The sequence below is a fragment of the Poecilia reticulata genome, chromosome 11, assembly GCF_904066995.2.
Source record: "Poecilia reticulata chromosome 11, P_reticulata-male-v2, whole genome shotgun sequence".
Classification (NCBI taxonomy): Eukaryota; Metazoa; Chordata; class Actinopteri; order Cyprinodontiformes; family Poeciliidae; genus Poecilia; species Poecilia reticulata.
This window is the reverse complement of record NC_088840.1, coordinates 7,992,740-8,013,386: the sequence shown is the minus strand read 5'-3', so window position 1 is coordinate 8,013,386 and position 20,647 is coordinate 7,992,740. Positions and strand designations below refer to the sequence as shown.

The 20,647-nt window shown below is 39.7% G+C and overlaps 2 protein-coding genes across 5 annotated transcripts in view; one reads left to right on the top strand and one right to left on the bottom strand.

The window, feature by feature from the left end:
- Positions 1-7,880, bottom strand: gja4 (gap junction protein alpha 4). The gene is made up of 2 exons (XM_008421591.3): positions 7,626-7,880; positions 1-2,020 (listed from the first exon to the last, which is right to left on the bottom strand). Exon 2 carries the CDS (start codon positions 2,009-2,011, stop codon positions 890-892), a length of 1,122 nt encoding a protein of 373 aa, XP_008419813.2. The 5' UTR covers positions 2,012-2,020; positions 7,626-7,880; the 3' UTR covers positions 1-889.
- The window catches only part of dlgap3 (discs, large (Drosophila) homolog-associated protein 3), a 190,789-nt gene continuing 174,277 nt past the window's right edge, over positions 4,136-20,647 (top strand). For all 4 annotated transcript variants that reach the window (XM_008421515.3, XM_081612618.1, XM_081612617.1 and 1 more), the window contains exon 1: positions 4,136-4,535. The gene's annotated coding sequence lies outside the window, so the exon portion shown is untranslated. The remainder of the gene's footprint in view (positions 4,536-20,647) is intronic.

Genomic DNA, 20,647 nt, shown 5'->3' with positions numbered 1-20,647 from the left:
TATATATATATATATATATATATATATATATATATATTTACACAGGAAATAGGTCAAATCAATAAAATCCCAACATTGACGTTTGTGGTTGTTAAACAACAAATTGCAAAGAGGTGTATTTCTGGATGGCTCTGCAGCTATTGCTTATTGAAGTTTCCATCCGTAGGTTCACATTAATGCTATCACACGCAGCATGGTCACTTCCTCCAGTCTCTTCATAGCTGAAATGCTACGGTCACCATTACTGTTTCTCCATCCCACAAATCCCAATCTTTTGGCTTCTCTTCCCACTTCCAACCCCTCGCCTTCCAAGGCCACATCTCCAACTTTTGATTGACCGGAACTCACTGGGCGAAAGGAGACGAGCATATTGTGTGCGTGCATGCATGCGTGCCTTCATCCATGCCGCAATTATCCCTCTGGGAGCCGAGCAGGGTCCAGAGACCAGTGCATTCCACAGAGAGCACAAATCCATTAGTAGAGAGCAAAGTTCCAGAAGACTCTTGGGGTTTCAGTGCAAATCTCAGAAGAGTACGTTTAAATCTAAATTTTCTTGCATAAACACTTAGTAGCTCCCTTTGCCAGACCCCTCGGCCTGTTTTTTCCACATCACTTTGCTATTAAACTTAGCAGGGAGGCATCTTATGACTTAAATCTCATTATAGAGTCACATTTTTATTTCGCCTTTGGCAGAGTGTTCTCAAAATGCTTCATTTTGAATAGATTTGTTTATCAAAAAAACCCCTGCAAATGTCTGTGCCTCTGAGGCATGGAGTTCACAGTGCAGTGGTTGTTATACTGCTTTCCTTCAAACTGTGCACTCCTGTTTGTTAAGTGTCATGTGCAGAAACGTCAAAAACCAAAGGAAAAAAAGTACACCGAGCTACAATCAAACATATTGTTTCTGATTTTTTGCATGTCCATTATGGGCACCTTTCATATCCGTCCCTGTGTGATCTGAATGTTTCGAATGACTGCATCTTTTGGAACTTGCTTTTCCAGCGGATTTCATGCAGTTCATGTAGCTTGGAAGCAAGTTATCCCTGGTCTCTCCTGCATCCCAGTTCACTTCTATTACCGTTTCGGCATAGCTTTCGCAGGGGTTGCCCGGTAATTTAGCTTCCCTGCCCTGTGTGGGGATGTTGATGTCCCTGCTGGTGTTATAAACCTGGAGCGTCTCCATTCGTAGTGCTGGAGTTACTTGTACCTGCTTTCTTAGAGGTAGGCAGTCCTCATCCCACTTCTCTAGGCGATAGGAAAAGGCTAGGATCAATAGATGGATGAGTTCAATCAGGTTGAGCAGAAGGGAGATGCCGGCTATCACCTGAGAGTAGACGGTGAAGATGGTCTTCTCCGTGGGCCGAGAGACGAAGCAGTCCACCGTATGAGGACACGGGAATCTCGTGCACTCAAACTTGGCTGCAATGAAGAAGCCGTCATAAAGGAACCAAAGTCCGGCGATAAATCCCGCCTCCAAGAGGACCTTTAGGAGGATGCTGAACGCATATGCCCTCAGAAGCCTCCCTTTCAATTTCGGAGCTTCACTAGATGCCTTTTTAGGCACTATCCCTTTCCCACAACTGTTTTCTTTCTCTTTCTGCTCTGCAGTCTTTTTAGTCACGCTGGTATCCTCCCTTTCTTTCACAGTTTCACATTTTTTACTCCCGCTTTCACCTTTGCCCTCCTTGGCTTTTGGGTCCTTCCCACCTCTGATGGCCACGTATCCATAATAGAAGATGGAAGGAGTCGAGACGAAGATGACCTGGAGGACAAAGTAGCGGAAGTGGGATATGGGGAAGGCTTTGTCGTAGCACACGGAAGTGCAACCGGGCTGCTTCGTGTTGCAGACAAAGTCGGCTTGCTCGTCATCCCACGCCGATTCAGCAGCTGTTCCCAGGACCAGAATGCGAAACAGGAATAGTACAGTGAGCCAGATCCGACCAATAGCAGTTGAGTACTCTTGGCCCTCCTCCAGCAGGTGTTCCAGGAAGGACCAGTCAGCTCTGGACATCCTCTGCTCCTGAGAGGGACAGATTATAGATGGGAGGCAATGAGACACATTAGAAAATCAAAATCAACCCAAAAACTATGACTAAATGTTCCCTGAAAATGTACTGAAAGAAAATACTTTTTAAAGCAGAATTTTTTTAATTTTTTTTTCCAATTTAAATTTATTTAGCCAACTCCCCTCAGAGATAATGTTACCAATACAACAATGGGAATGAATATTGTTGATTTTAACTATGCCTTTGTACTGTTCTTTTCCAGAGCTGTGTCGAGTTATACAAAGTTATACATATAAGTTCAAACATAGGCATACACGCCTACTAATATTTGGATAAGTGCTGCCATTTCTAAAACCTACAGGCAGACTAGAACAGCGCAGAAAATTGACATCGTTTGCAACTTCTCCTTTTGTTTGCTGATCAGCCCGGTTGAAATTCTACTGGAGGAATCCAAGTGAATGGGAGAAATCCCAGTCTGAGCTGTAAAGAGAGATTAGAATTGTGCAGAATAACGCAGAAAGGCGATGGCCATGCTAGGTTTGTAGCATTCCAGAAGCTTAATATTATGATTATCCCTTAAAAAAAATTGATGTGTGTTTGGGATGTTTGTCCTGTTAGAACACCCAACTGTGCCCAAGTTTCAACCATCTACATACAAAAATCCTCTTGGCAAGGAACCAGACTCTCAACATGATAATAGCTCCTGACTTTTTAAATCTACCTGCTAAGTCAAACCAAGTAATGGGGTCAAGATGACCTGGTTATATAAAACTGTGGTTACCGTCACTGAAATCCAAAGTTTATTTATAGTAACTTTTTTACCACTTTTCCATTTCACTTGTTAAGGTTAGCGACTCACACCAGTTATTTCCAGTTTTATATCTGTAAATGAGCACATTCGTCGAAAAAGCACCGAAAAATGCTTTAAGAGTGATCATAAAACTCTGGCATCAATGCATAATTGCCAAAGCAAACTGAATGTACTGACAGCATAGTTTGTCACTTTAATATAACTTCATAAGTTGAAAGCAGAAGAAAGATATAAGAAATGTTGTCCGAGAGCTGCAGGTTGCAGCCGTATCAAACCGGCAACCTATCTAGGGATTTAAAAGAACCCTTTGGCCGGCCCAAGCTCACCTTAATCTGGCAAAGTTGCTTTGATGATCTTGCGACCGACTGTGTTACAGCTGTTTGTTTTACCAGTGACATGAACTGTGTCGTGTCAACATCCTGCAGCCTGTGGCTGTTCCCTCTCTTGAAGCCAAGATTTACATAATTTCAGGGCAACAAGTGTTTCAAATTGAGAGAATGTTTCACAATGGGCTAAATCTAAATCTACTCTTTTCACCTGTTTATTTTCACTGAGCTTGTCTATTTTTCCAGTGTAAAAAGGATTGTTGGGCCAAAGTAAGAGTGCTCACTTTAGGTTTTCTTTTCCCATTACCAATAAACAGCCATACGTCCTTTCAACAAACTTCCACAAGAGAGGCTTTTCGCATAGAGAACAATTAGCTTTGTATACAATGACTGGCTGTGACATCATCATCTTTACATGAAGCTGTGAAAAAGGTTTTGCTCCTTTCACATATCTGCTGTTTTTGCTTTTATGTCTCAAGTTTCAGACCCTCAAACAAATTTGGGAAAAAACAGACTTGGAAAAAAACTAATTATTGATATAATAATGGGAAGTTAGTGGAGGGGGGGGGGGGGGGCGTCAATGGGATACCTTAAAGGGCAGCATCATGTAAAATCAACTTTGTTACAATGTTATTCCCTCATCAAAAGCGCATGTGGAGTGTTGCCTTAATTCTTTTATGCACGTTTGAGAAATCCTTTAATCTCCACGGCAACCGTCCAGCTGTGAAAAAACACCTTGTGTGGCTCTCGAGGACAAATCTCCCCTCTGAGCTGTGGCTTCTTAGCTACCAAACTTCCACCACACAGAGCAGTCCGAGTCTCAACTCCTCCGCTCAGCTCAGCTCCTTCAGACTAGCCAGCAGCAGTTAGCAAACAACTGGTGGAACTGCGCATCTGCTGAGCTCATTATAGGAGCTGCTTCTCTGTGCAACGCCGGGGAAAAACGTTGCAAAAAAAGTTAATAGAGGAGCACTGTTGTGAGACGGAGGCCCAATTTGACAGCGTCAAAGCAGAAAGTCACATTTCTTTTAAGGCACATAGCATCTTTATACCCGAAGTTAACATAGTTACTTGATTATGCTATAAAACGGTACTATGTTCCTAGAAAACACATAATGCTGCACATTTAAAGGCACACAAACTATTGAGAGGAATATAAAAGACGTGGAACACGGGAATGCGGAGTGCCAAAATGAAAAGCTCACTTTCTCTACAAAGACTGTTAAGAACCCCAGATACTGAGAATCCCTTCATTACAGGAACCCCTGGAGTCGTTGTGTGGGGGATGTTCTACTGCAACGAGGACCGGGCTGCAAGATACACAGAGCAACCCATTCAACGTTGTTCAGAACTCCATGCTGGAGCAAAGTTCAAAGAATACAACGCTTACAGGTAATGACGGACATAAACACTGACACAGTAAAGCCTCGAAAAGGTAATGGTTCTAAGTTTAATTTGGGGGGGAGGGAAAAATGTCTAATTAGGTAAAAAAAAAAATACACTATATGCACCAAATGCATATTCTAAAATGCATCTGAAAACATTCCAACTTATGGCTATTTTTACAGCATGCAAAACTTTCCAGTGGAATTTTTTCTTTTTTTTTTTTCTCAAAGAGGTTCTAAAATCAGCATGTGGGTCCTAAATCCTGACTGCGTGTGGGGTGAAGACAAACTTTGAAACCATGGACAGTGAAAGCTTTTTTGGACTAATCTCACGAGTTTGGAGGGGGAGGGGGACAAAGAAATTAGATTAAGCAATTAGATGTAAGTGGACAATATCCTTTTACATGCAAGATGTGTTGCATTTGTTGCAGGAGTTTAATTTTTAAGGGCACGCAGCCCAGATACGCTGTGAGGACTGGCTTAAAAATGTACCAATTACATTTTAATTGGTACATTTTATTTCCATGACAGAATTCTCACCGGTTTTCGAGAAAAGGAAAAAAAAAAAGAAAAAAGCAGCGGGTTGTTTTATTCTGTAAGTAACAAACAAGCTAATTTTCTCCAACCTTTTCAGCATAATGGTTCCTTCTCCATGAAAGAGCGTGCGTATCTGGCGGCGGTGCCTTATTAGTTCTTCCATGAGCTCACACTGTTCTCAGGGGGCTCTGGGCCCTCTTCATCGAGCTGCAGAGGAGTAACGCTTCCATACACTAAAACCAACTAAAACAAAAACATATGGCACTAAACTTAGCATTTTATGTGAGCGGGAGTAGGGAGCGCTGCAACTGTTTACGACTAAACTTTGAAGGACCCGTCCAAAGAGAGGCCGTTATCCCTTTTTACAGAACACGACTACTGGCCATTTATGCGTTTGGTGAGTCAGGTAATGAGGGTAAGTAATGTGTAACGCGGCGTACTGTGGCTGAATTCAATAAAGTATTGTCCTGACCTGTGAGGATGTTGGGAAACGGAGGATGTTGGACATTGTTGAATGACACAGCAGCTTGCTCAAAGGGCAACACACACACACACACACACACACGCACGCGCACACACACAAACGCTCGCATACATGCACACACACATCTGAATAAACATCCTGTGTGGGGGAGTTCAGGCTTTGCTGTGATGCTTGTCTATTTGTTTATGCTATTAATGTTTTTATGTTATTTCTTCAATCTCAGGGAAGAAATAACTCTTCATATGTGAAAATAAAAACTCCTATGACAGGACGAGGAGACAATGGGCTGCCAAGCAACTGGGATACGATAATATTGTAGTAACTTTGCTGTTTCTGGGAAAATTCACAGGAGGAATTTGCTGACAATGTACCTTTGAGTAGGCTGGTATGAGAATAATAAATATACTAAACCTAAATGAAAATATTACAGTATCACTGAGTTAACACAAAATTAAAGCGTAAAATGATCCTGCTGCTACTGAAATTATATAAAATATTTCTTATTGCTCTTACAATAATGCCTATATTATTTATTGTTTTGATAAGCTACATCAGTAAAAGTGATCTCATTCCTTTTGCTTGGATACAATTATAGAATTAACTGTCACACACCTTAATATTAACACTATATCCATTTAAATATCTTTGTTTATAGTTGCTCCCTATATTTATGGTATTCACAACTTTTTTGTTCCCAGGAAAGAATCCCAAAATAAGCAACAACACGTAAATAGTAGCATCTAAACTAGCTGAGTAGCAGTGCGTAGCAACAGGTGGGGGAGGGACAGAGGTTCATGATTTTAAAAAGCTGGAGAAAATATACCTGTAGCTCTTTCTCTGGCTTCCAGTTAACAGGACTTTTAGCTGTTGGGGCTCAGCAGTTTTGTAAACTTTTCAAAAACCTCCAGACACTTTGAAACACTTTAATGGTTTTAATAAAAAAGATTCCTGTGGCATGTAGTGAGTCGTGACACATAGTGGTAATGTTGCTTTAAAATTACACTCTATTACACAACATGATAACAGTTCCTCTTACAATAAAAATGTGTAGAAAATTACACTCTCAGATGCTTTTATTAACTGATGTTTAATTTTAAGCAATGTAAAGGAGACAGTTTTAAACACACATCAGTAACAATCCTGATGAAAAGATAAATGACATACAAATCTAAATGCTGACATGTTATTTCTTGCTCCCGCAATCAAACTTTAGGTCATTTCAGGCACATTTTCTGTCATTTTAATAGCTGGATATTAAACTGTAGAAACATCACGACATGTAGGCTTAGGCTGTTTGGAGCCTCAATTGTTTCTTGTTTCGGTCTTACAAACGTCACTGGTTACATTACAGTTAAAAACACAGCATGGCTAAAGTTCATCTTACAATAACAACAAAGAAAAAAAAAATGTAAAAACAAATCTTCCAACTGCTTCTAGGGCTTCTAGATTTTACACAAAACTATTTGTAGGTTATTCTAGTGATGCCTGTAGGAATGGTGCATTTGCACATGTACACTAAAGTAAGTAAACTGGTGAGAAATTGAAATAAAAATGACAATGTGTGCCTTACTTTCTTTTTGAAATCTCCCTAAGGACTTATAGAGAAATGCCATGATAGAAATTGTTAGTTTTGAAAGCACAGCTTTCTGAAAACGTTGTGCATGTTTATACCAGTAACATAGTTGCCAAACTACATTTAAAAAAGTCAAGTTTTTATCAATCACCAAAAAGTCACATAAGAAGTAAGAGCCTGGTTCAACTCAGAAAGCAAAACTAGACTGAATGAAGGCATTGAAACCAGTCATTTCTCCCACTGAAACTTTAAAATTTACTAAGGGGATTGAAATAAGATACAGTGTCGCCTATTACAATGAGATCAAAAGCCTTCTACAGGAATTATCCTTAAAAATGTTATTAAAACGCAAAAATGAAACTTTCACCTGCCTTTCGCTGTAAACATAAACCACAACCTTTATTCAATCACGATAAAAGAGAGTTCACACTTCATAATGCTCTCACATTTCCATCCGTATTTTTTATTATTATTTTTTTTCTTATCCAGGTGAACCTTCTTACCTTTCTCTCTCTTAAAGCGCTTTATGTCTCCTCACCGGTTCCGAGTCCCTCTGCTGTGTACTGCTGATGTTACGCCGCTTGAAATGTGCTGTTGCCTTCTTTATAAAAGATCCGCTGTACTCGGAAAAAGTGGGGAGAACTTTCCCATGCCTGCTTCTCTTCCCCTCTCCGCTCGGGCCCTCCCTCAGGAACTCCGTCCAGGAAACGTGATGCATGAACTCAGAGCTGTTCTGGGTAACTGCGCTCCGACGCTCGCGCTCTGACCCCTGTTTAATGAAGGCGCGATCAGCGCGCGCGATAATTGCGCGATGGGGGAAATGCCGCCTGTTGCGCTTAGTTTGACTTTGGAGGTTCGCGGTCATTGAAGATGAAACGGAAGAACGAATGAAAGCTAATAATAATAATAATAATAATCAGCTTAAAATAAACCGATATAGTTATTATTATTATTACTATTACAAAAATAGAAAGCTATTTATCCTAATCAACATTTGAGCATCTGAATTTATGGCTAGAATGAAGACAGCTTTGTTGTTTTTAGGTAAATGACTCAATGTAATCTGCTGTATTTCCTACTTTGAATAATTGAGCTTACTGTACTGTTTGATAACTATATCAGTTGGATGATTTCTCTGAAACATTATTTTTCAGGTTTTTTTTTTTTTTGTGAAGTTCCTCGAGACATTTATTGTGAATTGATTTGAATTTAATTTATTTTCTGACGCCTTCGAGCCCCTTAGAGTTAACTTTTACGCATCAATTTACGAGATAGCTGATACATTATCCATCTGATTATGTCCACCAGACTGTAATTTTGCATTACACCACATAATGGCGCCACTTACCTTATTTCCAGTCAGCGCGCGACTTTCAGGAAGCTCTTCAAGCGGCTGAAACATTGTGTGGATTTATAATCTCTCGCTATATTTTGTAAACTGTCGGTCATAATGTATATAGCATCATGGAAAAATATTCATGCCCCTCGAATCTTTTCACATTTTTGTCTTGTTTTTTAACATGATGGACCAACGTGACCAATGTGAATATAGAGTGGATGTAAAATAATATATAGTTTTCAAAACTGTTTAAAAATAAAAATATGAAATGTGTGGAGGGTTTGTTTTTTGTTTTTTAAGATTTATATGAAATCTTCATTCTGTTGGGGTAAGAGTCTAATCTCTTTTTCCCCAACTGCAACATTTTCTTTAATTTACCTGAATTTAACTCCATTCACCTTTCGGTAAACCTTGTATCCACATCCCTGAACCTGCTAAACTACAGCATTCCCAAATCATGAAGGTGCCACCACCATGTTTTCATTGTGTTGTCAAATGGTAATTTTCTTCAAAATGTTCACAATGACCTATGTTCATATACATGTTTTTTTTAAATCTCATTAGTTTGATTGGAAGAAAAATCCTCAATTGTATTTAGGTCTGGACTTTGACTTGGCCGTTCCATTGTATCTCTGGCTAGGGGTTGTTCTCCCAGTGAAAGGTGAACATACAGCATTATCCTACCTCCACCGTGTGTCCTAATTTCTCCCATAGATGCTGTTTTTCATGTAGGTCAAAACTGGTCACTTTTGAACTAATCTGACCAGAAAACATTCTTCACAAGTTTGCCATACCCCTTTCGTGGTTCACATCAAACTGCATAGTTTTACTTCCAGCAATTTCTTTCTTCTTGCTGCTGTCCCATACAGCCAAACATGACCAGTAGTTGACCTGTGGTAAGATTTCCCCCATAAGCCGTGTATTTCTGTTCACTAAAACAGACTTCCGACACCTTCACAGGAGACCTGTATTTATTACGTGACCTCTGAAGGCAGCTGGCTTCTCTGGGTTTTTATTTAGTGGCTGGATTACAGAGCAGATGATGACACGGGTCGAGTGTGGTTAAAGCAACAAGTGTTTTATATTTCCACATTCAACACGTCTTCACGAAAGAGAGGTGGGTCAAGCTTTACAACAGCAGCAATCACCTTGTGTCAGTCAAACTACAAAGGGCTCTGCTGAGAAAGGATTAGACCATCACTCGCTCACTGGGGCAGACCAGATCCCATAATTTCACTACTTATATACAGAATGCATTAATATAAATGCATGTTATAATATTTAGCAGCTCACTATAAATGTGTAAATATCCAATCGCTTAACTTAACACATTATTCCTATTGTATTCATACAACCTCAGAAATTTCCCACACTCTTCGGAACCTTTAAATGGTGTCCAAGAAATTTTCCCCTGAACATCCCGGGGAAGACACAGCCTAACATACAATTTGTATTTATATATTTACATTTATTTATGCTATGATGTCACATGATCGTAATGGAATATATTAAAAACGGTTGTCTCATTCTGAAAAAGTTTAAAGTCTTTTTGAAACTGAACATTTCTGAAACTGGATTTTTCTCAAAATCCTAAATTTCCCCAATAGCTCTGTGGAAAAAAAAACAAACAACCCCCCTCCCTCGCCAAAACAATAGAGACCAGTTTAGCTTTGTTTGGATTCAGGTCAAGGACATCCCAAGGAGCGCATGAAATGAAACTGACGGCATTAATAAACATGAAGGCGGATGAGCAACTTTCTATTAGGTTTATGCGCAAATAGATTTGAGCTGCAAATCATTTTACTGTGACCGTTAAACCATGATGGGTTCTGAAATTATAGCCAAGCTTAAGCAAATGGCGGCAACGGCAGTAATCCTCTTGTAAAATGAGTTATTTTGCCTCCACCATTTCATTATTGTCTAATTTATCAATAAGGATGCTACTGCAGTCTTCACATTGGTCTTTAGCTGGAATGACGCCAGTGGTATTACCTGAACTGTAGCATGATACGGTAAACCGGTAGCATTTGGCTCCTGACAAATTTGTAATGTAATACTTTCATGCTGCTTTGGGTCTGCTTTACCTTTAATTACTATACTCCTTTGTTGTGGCACATCCATCTGCATTAAGAGTGGTTTATTTCCCAGAATCCTGTTTATGGTCACACTACTACATCTTTTCCTTTGTAGCTCATGCCAAATATTTCCCAAAGAAGTTTAAAGATGGTCTCTGCGGTGACTCAGAGCATTGGTTAAAATTATGTGTCATGCTTCCTGCAGAACTCTCTCACAGCCTGATCCTGTTGAATCATTCAACGTTAAATGGCTTTTTAAATAATGACAAGCTGCTCACTCCATCATTTATGATGAAGTAACTTGCTACCAGTAGAAACATTTTTATGCTATTTTTTTTTTATTTTTTTTTTACAATTTCTGGTTTCTGCATGCGTACCTATGCTCGTGTCGTGTGCTGGGGTTTTTGTTTGTTTTGGCAGGATATTGCCACCGTATATGTACAAAAAGAAACGCAACCTTTTTTCCCCCCCTCATTGTCTGACATTCCTACAAAAAGTGTGGCAAGTAGTCAAGCTTAAGCAAACAGTGAGCAAGTAGTACCAAACTAATACGCCCAATGTCAAAATAATGTAGCTATATCATCCAAACTACCTCTCTCAGACAATGTTTCCCCTCCACATTCTACTCACTGGATAAATCACCAAATAAATCTTCCTTTCAGCTTCAGTCTGCAGACTCTAATGGTACCATTTTTGACCCGGTTGAGCAGTGCTTGATTCACAGTTTGATACTCCAGACATGACATCACTCATCAGCAACTCTCAGCTGCATTTTTCATTTTTGACTGTTATGTGGCAGCTGCTCTGATACTTTTCTTGCACGCCATCATGAAAAGAACATGGTTGAGTGTATTTTGGGCTACAATAAATGGATATGATTGTTATTATTGTTATTAAAGTTTAAGTTGGCATTCCTTGTAAGCATATATGCTGAGAAGAACAAGATTTGGCGTGTGGTTGTGTTCGTGTTGAAGGTGCATGCAGCTCTTTTAAGCTTTAATACTCTCAACTCCTCTGTTTGGACTGCACACAAAGCTTCTCTTCTATTTCTGTTTATTGGGAGCTCTTTTATTATGTTCAGGGAAGGACTTGGCAGTGAGCGGGCTTTGTTTACAGATGTGCTGCCACAGTCGAACTGAACAAGCTGAATGTGTTGTCAAAATCTAGACTCTCTTTCCCTCCCTGAAAATAATCACCTAATATTTCCAAGTACAACTCTCACTTGGGAGGCAACAATAACAGATAGACAGTAGCTGTGTTTCCATCGGCCAGATAATTGCACAATTTGACATTACGGAAATAAATTTGCTGGATAAAAACATGGCAACTTCAAAAAAAAAAAAAAAAAAAAAAAAATTGCATGTTCATCTTGTAGGAAAATGTGGAGATGAAACACTGCTGTCAACCAAGGTTTTCAGTCCTAAGTCATTTTGGAAAACATTCATCTGCATGGAACTCCATTGGAAACCCCACTGGAACCCTATTGGAAGCCCATTGGAACCTCATTGAAGACCCATTGGAACCCTATTGGAACCTCATTGAAAACCCTTTGGAACCTTATTGGAACCCCATTGGAACCCTATTGGAACCTCATTGAAGACCCATTGGAACCCTATTGGAACCTCATTGGAAGCCCATTGGAACCCTATTGGAACCTCATTGAAAACCCTTTGGAACCTTATTGGAACCTCATTGAAGACCCATTGGAACCCCATTGGAAACCCAATTGGAACCCCATTGGAACCACACTGAAGACCCATTGGAACCTCACTGGAACCCTATTGGAATCTCATTGAAAACCCTTTGAAACCTTATTGGAACCCCATTGGAACCTCATTGAAAACCCTTTGGAACCTTATTGGAACCCTATTGGAACCTCATTGAAAACCCTTTGGAACCTCATTGGAACCTCATTGAAACCTCATTGAAAACCCATTGGAACCTCATTGAAAACCCACTGGAACCCCATTGAAAACCCATTGGAACCTCATTGAAAACCCACTGGAACCCCATTGGAACCTCATTGAAAACCCACTGGAACCCCATTGAAAACCCACTGGAACCCTATTGGAACCTCATTGAAGACCCATTGGAACCCTATTGGAACCTCATTGGAAGCCCATTGGAACCCTATTGGAACCTCATTGAAAACCCTTTGGAACCTTATTGGAACCCCATTGGAACCTCATTGAAGACCCATTGGAACCCCATTGGAAACCCAATTGGAACCCCATTGGAACCCTATTGGAACCTCATTGAAGACCCATTGGAACCTCACTGGAACCCTATTGGAATCTCATTGAAAACCCTTTGAAACCTTATTGGAACCCCATTGGAACCTCATTGAAAACCCTTTGGAACCTCATTGGAACCTCATTGAAAACCCATTGGAACCTCATTGAAAACCCACTGGAACCTCATTGAAAACCCACTGGAACCCTATTGGAACCTCATTGAAAACCCACTGGAACCTCATTGAAAACCCACTGGAACCCTATTGGAACCTCATTGAAAACCCATTGGAACCTCATTGAAAACCCACTGGAACCCCATTGGAACCTCATTGGCTCCCTGACGTCAAGGTGAATTTTGAACTGTTATTCATTGTCAATCAGAGTCCAATTCAAATGCAGACACCACAACATACACAGATTCAAAGGCAGCTTTCCTTCTTGTACTGGACAGAGACGGATCACAAGCTAAGACGGTCTTCATCAGTCCAACGTATAAAAAAACTAATTACGTTCTTTCTTCCTGAAAAGTCAAGTCCTGACAGTTATTCCTAATCATCCCTGTGTCATCTCTCAATATGGAGAATATAAAAAAAAGGAAGGTTTGGACAATGTACCCGACTGGTGCAACACTCAGACTTTTATCAAAAGCCTGCTGAATTGACAGTGAATCATTCTGACAGATCAGCGTCTTGCTCTTTTCTTTGGTCATTACGTCTGTAGATGAATGTCTCGGAGGGAAGTGGGGACAGCTGACAGAGAGTAATGGAACTGCTTCTATTCAGGAGACGCGTTACGTCTGCCTGTGTTCTGGAAGGAATCAGGGAGGGAGGGCGGCTGTCTCCCTTCCCTCACCAAACTGCCAGCTACAACTTCCATTAGTTCCTCTCACTGCAGAGGTTGTTTAATTTACCATTGTGCCAATTTATATCTAAATGTGATGTGATAAGGATAATAATGCAGATCCTTACTAAGTCGTTGATTCCCATTTTGACATGTTTTAACCACAAAACTTTATGAAGCAGGGTGACACCTAGAGCAGGGGTGGGCAACTCCAGGCCTCGAGGGTCGGACTCCTGCAACTTTTAGATGCGTCTCTACTTCAACACACCAGAGTCAAATAATAAGGTCGTTAGCAGGACTCTGGAGAACCTGACTGAACTGAGGAGGTGATTCAGCTGTTGGATTCAGGTGTGTTGGACCAGGGAGACATCTAAGAGTTACAGGACACCGGCCCTCGAGGACCAGGATTACCCACCCCTGACCTAGAGGAACAAAATTGCCAAGTAGAAGCAAAATGATTCATCGTTAAATTTAAAAAGGTATTTGTATTCAGCTCTTAAATCAACAGCCTTGGAATTTGTCTAGGCTGTTCTAACACAAGTACATTTGATTCTGAACCATTCTACTGAAGCTCTCTGGGCTGTAAGTTTGTGATTGTTGTCTTGTTTAATTGTTGAAAGTTGAATTCTGCTTCAATCTCAAGTGTTTTGATCTCTTTGCTCATCTTGTCAGTTTAAACGGACAGCCATGTCTTTGTATTTTTGCCATTGTGCTAAAGTCTTTATTTTAGGAAGATGAATTGAGTTTGTTTTATGTATTTGCTTGTTTTATGACCTAACCCTGTTGTAATCTTCTCAGCAGTTTTATTATTGACCTGACGTTTTCCTTGGTCTTAGTGATGCTGTACAAAATTACATAAAATTCCAACAAAATACAACAGAGTTTGTAACTATAACTTTATTTAGTCTTTATTTTAGGAAGAGGGATTTCGATTTTCTTTTTCTGACATTGTTTTATGGCCTAAACTTGGTGTATTCTTCTCAGTAGTTTCATTACTGACCTATTTGATGGTTTCCTTGGCATCAATACCTCATTTTTTAGAATTATAGTTCTAAAACAAAACAATACAGTTTTTTTTATTTATTTTTTTAACCCTATTAAATTGTGTACTGATTCACGCTAGTGTGCTACAAATTTAGTAGAGCTAAATGTGCTGACTATTTGGTCCTCCTCAGAATTGGTGTTAATTTAACTCTTTCAGAGTAATTTCAGGAAGCGATTGAGTCATTTTAACACTCAAAATGGTTAAAGCTACTCAACAGCTTATTGTTGAGTTAAACTATTCTGAGAAGGACCAAACAGACTCAGCACAGCGTTGATCAAACTCTGCCAAATTTGCTGTAAAACTCCCAACAAAATTCAATAGAGTTTACTATAACTTGCATAGCACTACATGCTGTAGCAGTACAAGTTTGAAAATCCCTCTGCAGATGTTAGGTCTTCGGAGTGTTTTCTGTAGGTTTTTGTTTTGGGGAAAAACTGATGGTCCGAGAAATAGCTGGAGACAGACGTGTCCTCACAGGTTAAACTGTAACAACAAATGGCTAAATCCATTCTCTTGACAGCTTTGGCTGCTTTAGAAGAGGGAAATTACGGAAGACCCTACAAATCATTTCTGTGTTTCTGTTTTTTTCTGCATGAATAAGTAATAGCAAGAGTATTAAATCACCCTTGCTTTACTAAATGATGAAGTGCGGCCACAGCCTGGAGGAAAAGAGGCTGCGCCATCTACACACACTCTTCCATTCTGACTTGCGACTGCTCTGCGCATTTGAAAAAGAAATGTATTTTTAGCCACAACCATCAGCTGCACAGAAATTCGGTCTGCGCTTAAATTTCTTAAACATCATTTAGTAGGCTGTCACAGCATTTAATAATTCAATTCATGGCTTGTAAGACCGGCTCTTACAGAGTTTGTGGTTCCCGCGCAGCAGCGCATTAAATTTTAACGCAGCTAAAGAAATATCTCGACATCAACTCAGAACGTCAGAGAGGCTTGTTCAGAGAAAGAAACTTGTTCCTCTGCTCAAAGGAATCATATGGGAATGTGGGCCAGATCAAATCATTTTAATTAACATTTAGATGAAATAAACAGTATTCCTAAAGTCTTTGTTTTTTGCACATGTAAAAAAATCATCCATTCTCAGCAGGTTTCCACTCTGTCATTGTTGAAGTAAACCTGGTAGAAGCTTTTCACGTTCATGTTGCACAAAATTAGAAATAATAATGATAAATCATTTCAAAAGTGTTTTCTGCCTTGATTAAAGCATGCAAACTCCTGTGACACGTGAATGCCGTCTGTTGAAACACAAACTTTAATTTCCTCATTCGCGTTTCATGTTTTACATTTTGGCTTACTACAGCTAGTCATAGTTTATTGTAGAGAGATTGAAATTGTTCAGAAGCATTGCATTGCATAGATGGACTACATAAAATTCACACCATTATTTATTTAACATGGTATAATGAAGGCAGTCATCTATTTTCTGAGAAAATAAGGGGGGTGGGGGTGTTATTTTACAAAACTTGATAAATCTGTTTCTGAAAAGGTCTGGAGTTTATGGGATAAGAAGTAAATTTTATATACAAAATCTTTTTCTGACAAGGAAAACACCTATGCCTGGCTTATATCTCCTAAAATATTTTTAGGACTATTAAACTACAAATTTATTACAGTTTAATGAATCCAAACTGTAAGTTTTGGGCAATTTTTCAAAACAGAAAATTTGGAAGAAACGCAAAGTCTGAGATTTTAATTTTTTTTTTTTTGCAAAGGGGATAAAACTGTGAACAGGTAAAAAAAAAAAATCAGCATCACTGTGAGTCTAATTCTAAAGATGGTGTAACTGTCCTCTTTTTGGTGCTCAAATGTCCTGCAGTAGCAAATGCACCACCATACCTTGATTAGGCTCGTGAGTTTCACCTGTGGGTGTGTGATGAAAAAACAAGGGCAGAGAATTGTCTCCATGAATTGAGATCATGGAGGGAGATTACACAGCTTTTGTGTGTGTGTTTCTTTAAGAACAGCACTTGCAGCAAAACTGATTTTATTTTTTTTTACTCAGAGAGAAAAACAAAAACATACTTTTAAATAAAACTAGCTGACTGCCCAATAAGGCACTGGATTGACCTGTTGGGGCAACCAAAAGAGAAGACGCTTTCTGAAGGAGTAAGAGAAATCCAGATGAGGTAGCCATAGCATTGTTTTCTCAACCCCGATACTTCAGCTGTAACTTTTTTAAACTACCAATTTTCTAATTGTAGCAGCTACCTGTGCTGCAATGCTAACGCTAATTTGTACACAGTTACGTCGGGTGGCAATAACCTATCCTATTAACTCTATTTTTGTCTCCACCAAAAAACAAAGTGCTAACAAAACACTGTTAGCAATTTAGGTTTGTGGAGAGAAACATCAAGCTGCTAAAGCTAGGTTGCAAATGGCTACGCTAACAGACAATGTTTTTCCAACAGCTATATATTTTTCCTACTCTAACTATTTTATAGCAAAACAAAATTTCACGACCATGCAGACTTCTGATAAAAATATTTTGCTTATATAAAAACACTGACCTTATTTGCTACTTCTTTTTTCTTCCCAACCACCCCAATGCTATAATCCCAAAACTGTTAGAAAAAATGTGGTAAACATTTCACTTTATCTCATGAATATATTTTTAGTGCAATGTAAAAATGTCCCAGTGAAATTCGGTCTTATAAAGTTACCCGACTGGATGATTAAACCGTGCTCATGTTTCCTGTGACCAGCTGAATTATTAATAATTAACGAGGGATGAAATGAGGCTCAAACGCTGGTTTAGGTGTATATCAATTTTTGTAACAAATGTATTGGTCTCCGGCTTTAACACAAACAACGCGCTGCTGTCCGTCCCTCAGTGAAACGGCGTTCACATTTCCACGGAACAGTTAACGTCACGAGCCGTATCGAACAAGATTTACCGTGCCTTGAAAACGTCGAACAAAACGTAGCTGCTACTCACGAGACGACGTTGAAGGAGCGTTTTCCGTCTGGTGTGGGCCGTGTGTTTGCGTGGGGAGGGGAACTGCTGCTGCGCGTCTCTTACTCCATCAGCCTGTCATGTTAGCAGTAAATCTCCAGCTCAGCAAGCTGTGCGTTCACTTATTGCTGCCGCTTGATTAGTAAAGATGTCAAAGTTACTGTAGATGAGCTACGGGGTCCAAGCTGGGCTTCACGGCTTTACATATTTTGTGATGAAATATTCATGACACTCGCAAAGCTGTGGATTTTCTAAAAAGACTATATGGTGTGCTGACTATAGGAGTCACAGCTTAAATACAGCTTCTATACCAGTTTGAAAAGAGGAGGTACAGACGAAACCCTCTGTATAACTATTGGTAAAGAAATGTAAAAAGCCTTTAAAATATGTTGATGCTTTTATTGCGGGAGCAAAATCTCACGCTGTATTCATTTCTGTTGTCTTTTTCAAATATGTTTTAAAATGATAAATCCAGTATTTATTGATTTAATCAAAGGCGGAAAGCATCCATTATGCAAAAATGTCAAAGAATAACTCGAGCAACACTTGCTGGCACCCATCACATTTTAGTTACAGGAAAATGCAACTGATTATATTTTGTTCGTGTCTTTTATTTATTGGCGGTGGGTTTATGTTAATTTGCTGTTTTGGAAGCTTGATTCAGAAATCTATCACTTTTAAATGTGGGTTGTGATCTTCCACAGTTTAACTTCGATTTCAAAGCACTGACTAATGCGCTTCCCAAGCTTAGAAAATTGCATGACTTGTGGAGTTGGATGACGGAACATCTTTTTTTTTCAGGCACTTAGTGCCGCTTTAGCTCATTTTGGCAATGAAGGGGGAAATTTGGAGAGCAACAATAATGAAAATAGTAATACTCCTGTAGCTTAGTGGATGAATATGCATAGTAACCGCAGTGTCAAGTGTCGTGTGCCTCTGTGAATTAGGTTCCATGTTTAATGTAGAAGTTTTGAGGCCCCATCTGTGCTCCTCATCTGATGTCTCCTATATTACAAAGCCCTGAAACCGCTCACTGACACACCATTGATCACTTCTGCCATCTTGGTGGAATGCCACGACAGCCCATATTGGCAGCTGTTGACAGCTTTAAAGGTAAAATGAGGAAGAGCTGGATCAGCAGCATCAAAACGCCTCGGGCAGTGAAAGCTCAGATTGACTTCATCATGTTTGGTCGGGGCTCAGTTTTGGGGATGAGTATTAGAAAGTGATCGATTTTTGTTTTGTCCAGTGGGGATTATACAGCCTGGCCACAGTATGCAGGCATTTAATGACATCCACTGGCCAAAGTACAACGTAATGAAAATGTCTGGTCCAGAAAAGTTTTCCGTTCGTTATCTGTACCTGCTTGTGAGGCTGGTGTTTATCTAAAGCGGTTGTTGGGTGAGATGGACAAGTTGCCAGTCATGATTTGGACCTGTCATATTTATTCTTCAGATGGAAAAACTCACCGCTTCCATGACACGATTCCAATCTGTTTTCAATAGATGGCCTACATCACAAAAGCTAATGTCTGGTCACTGCTTTTTTGCTGGCAACATTATTTGTAGTAAATATTTCTTTCTTTTTTGGACCAGGTTATCATTTTACTGTCTTGACTGTGGTTGGAGACTGGTAGTATCAGTGTTCTTTTTATTAATATTCTTTCCATGCAGCTGCAATGCAAACGTTCCAACAGAAACAAAAAGAAACTGATGCCGTTACTGTGAACTGTATATCCGTAGTTGAGTTGCTTGTTACCACCTCTCTCCAGTAGGGGGCTAATTTGAAACAGTCCTAAGATATAGAGCAGATCTGCAGATGTTAGCTTTATTCAAGGATACTAGTTTGTACATAAATGAGCTCCATTATGTAGAGTTGTGAGTGTGTGCCTTTTAAATATTAAGCCAATTGCTTCTCTTCCTGTGAAATTTGTACAACTTATATAAAAGTTGTACATTTATGCATTCAGAAATTCTTTATCAGACTAGGTTCTTTTCTCTTTTACTGTCATTGTGGTATTTTTGTTATTTTGCTGATGTTGCACAAAGGTGACTTCTTTCCTTTCACATTTTTGTAATTTGGAGATAATTTTGAGTAATAGACAAAATAATAGTCAAAAATGTCGTTTTCTCAGGATTTCCACCTTCTCCCTTTGTCTAGACACAAAAGGCTAACAGTAGCAATACCAAAACTGTCGTAAAGGTGATCAAAGCTGTCCTGTAAGCCTTTTGCTTTAAAATGCTAACAAATCTGGTGAAAGGGGAAAAAAATAACTTTTTAATTTTTTTCTTGAATAATCAATCTTGGTTAGACTTGGGAGATATAGTCTGTCTTGAATAAACCAGATCGTAAAAACTTGGGTATCCTTTTCAAAGCATTTTGAGCGATTCTGCATCTACTCATAAGTAGAAATTAACTTCTATTATTTAAAAACATCCCGAGATGAGAAAAAAAATGACAAACAAGAGTCATTCACTAGTTCTTCTGAAGGCATTTAGTATTTCAGCAGTGTCTGACTAAAATGGACAGGACACCATCTCCACGCCCGGCTAACACAAGCGTGGTTAATGAAGACGCGGGCAGATCTGGTGGGGGGCCGGCTGTGTGGCAGGTGGCGCACAGCCCAGACGTAAACGATCCTGGCCCCTGTGATGAATGCCCTGCCATGTACATGAGGGGCGGAAGCTCGTGTCGCGCCATGCTGGGGGGTGAGGAGGGAGAAGAGTGGATATTACAGCTTGACCCGACGAATCGATAAATATTCATTAGTCTCCTTTCTGCTGAGAGGGGAGAGTGTACAAAACAATCTGGTTGGAGCGCTTTATGGTAAAGTGGCGCTCCACGGTTGATAATTCAGCCGCCTGGGAGAAACGGGGCGCAGCGAATCCGATGGGGTCAAGAGATATGAGGATAAACTTCTATTCACTTTGCATTGTTAGTCACGGGCGAATTCAGTCTTCGGTTAGACCTGTTTAATCTACTGCGGCTTGAAAAAGCACTTCATCAGAATAGAAGGATGGG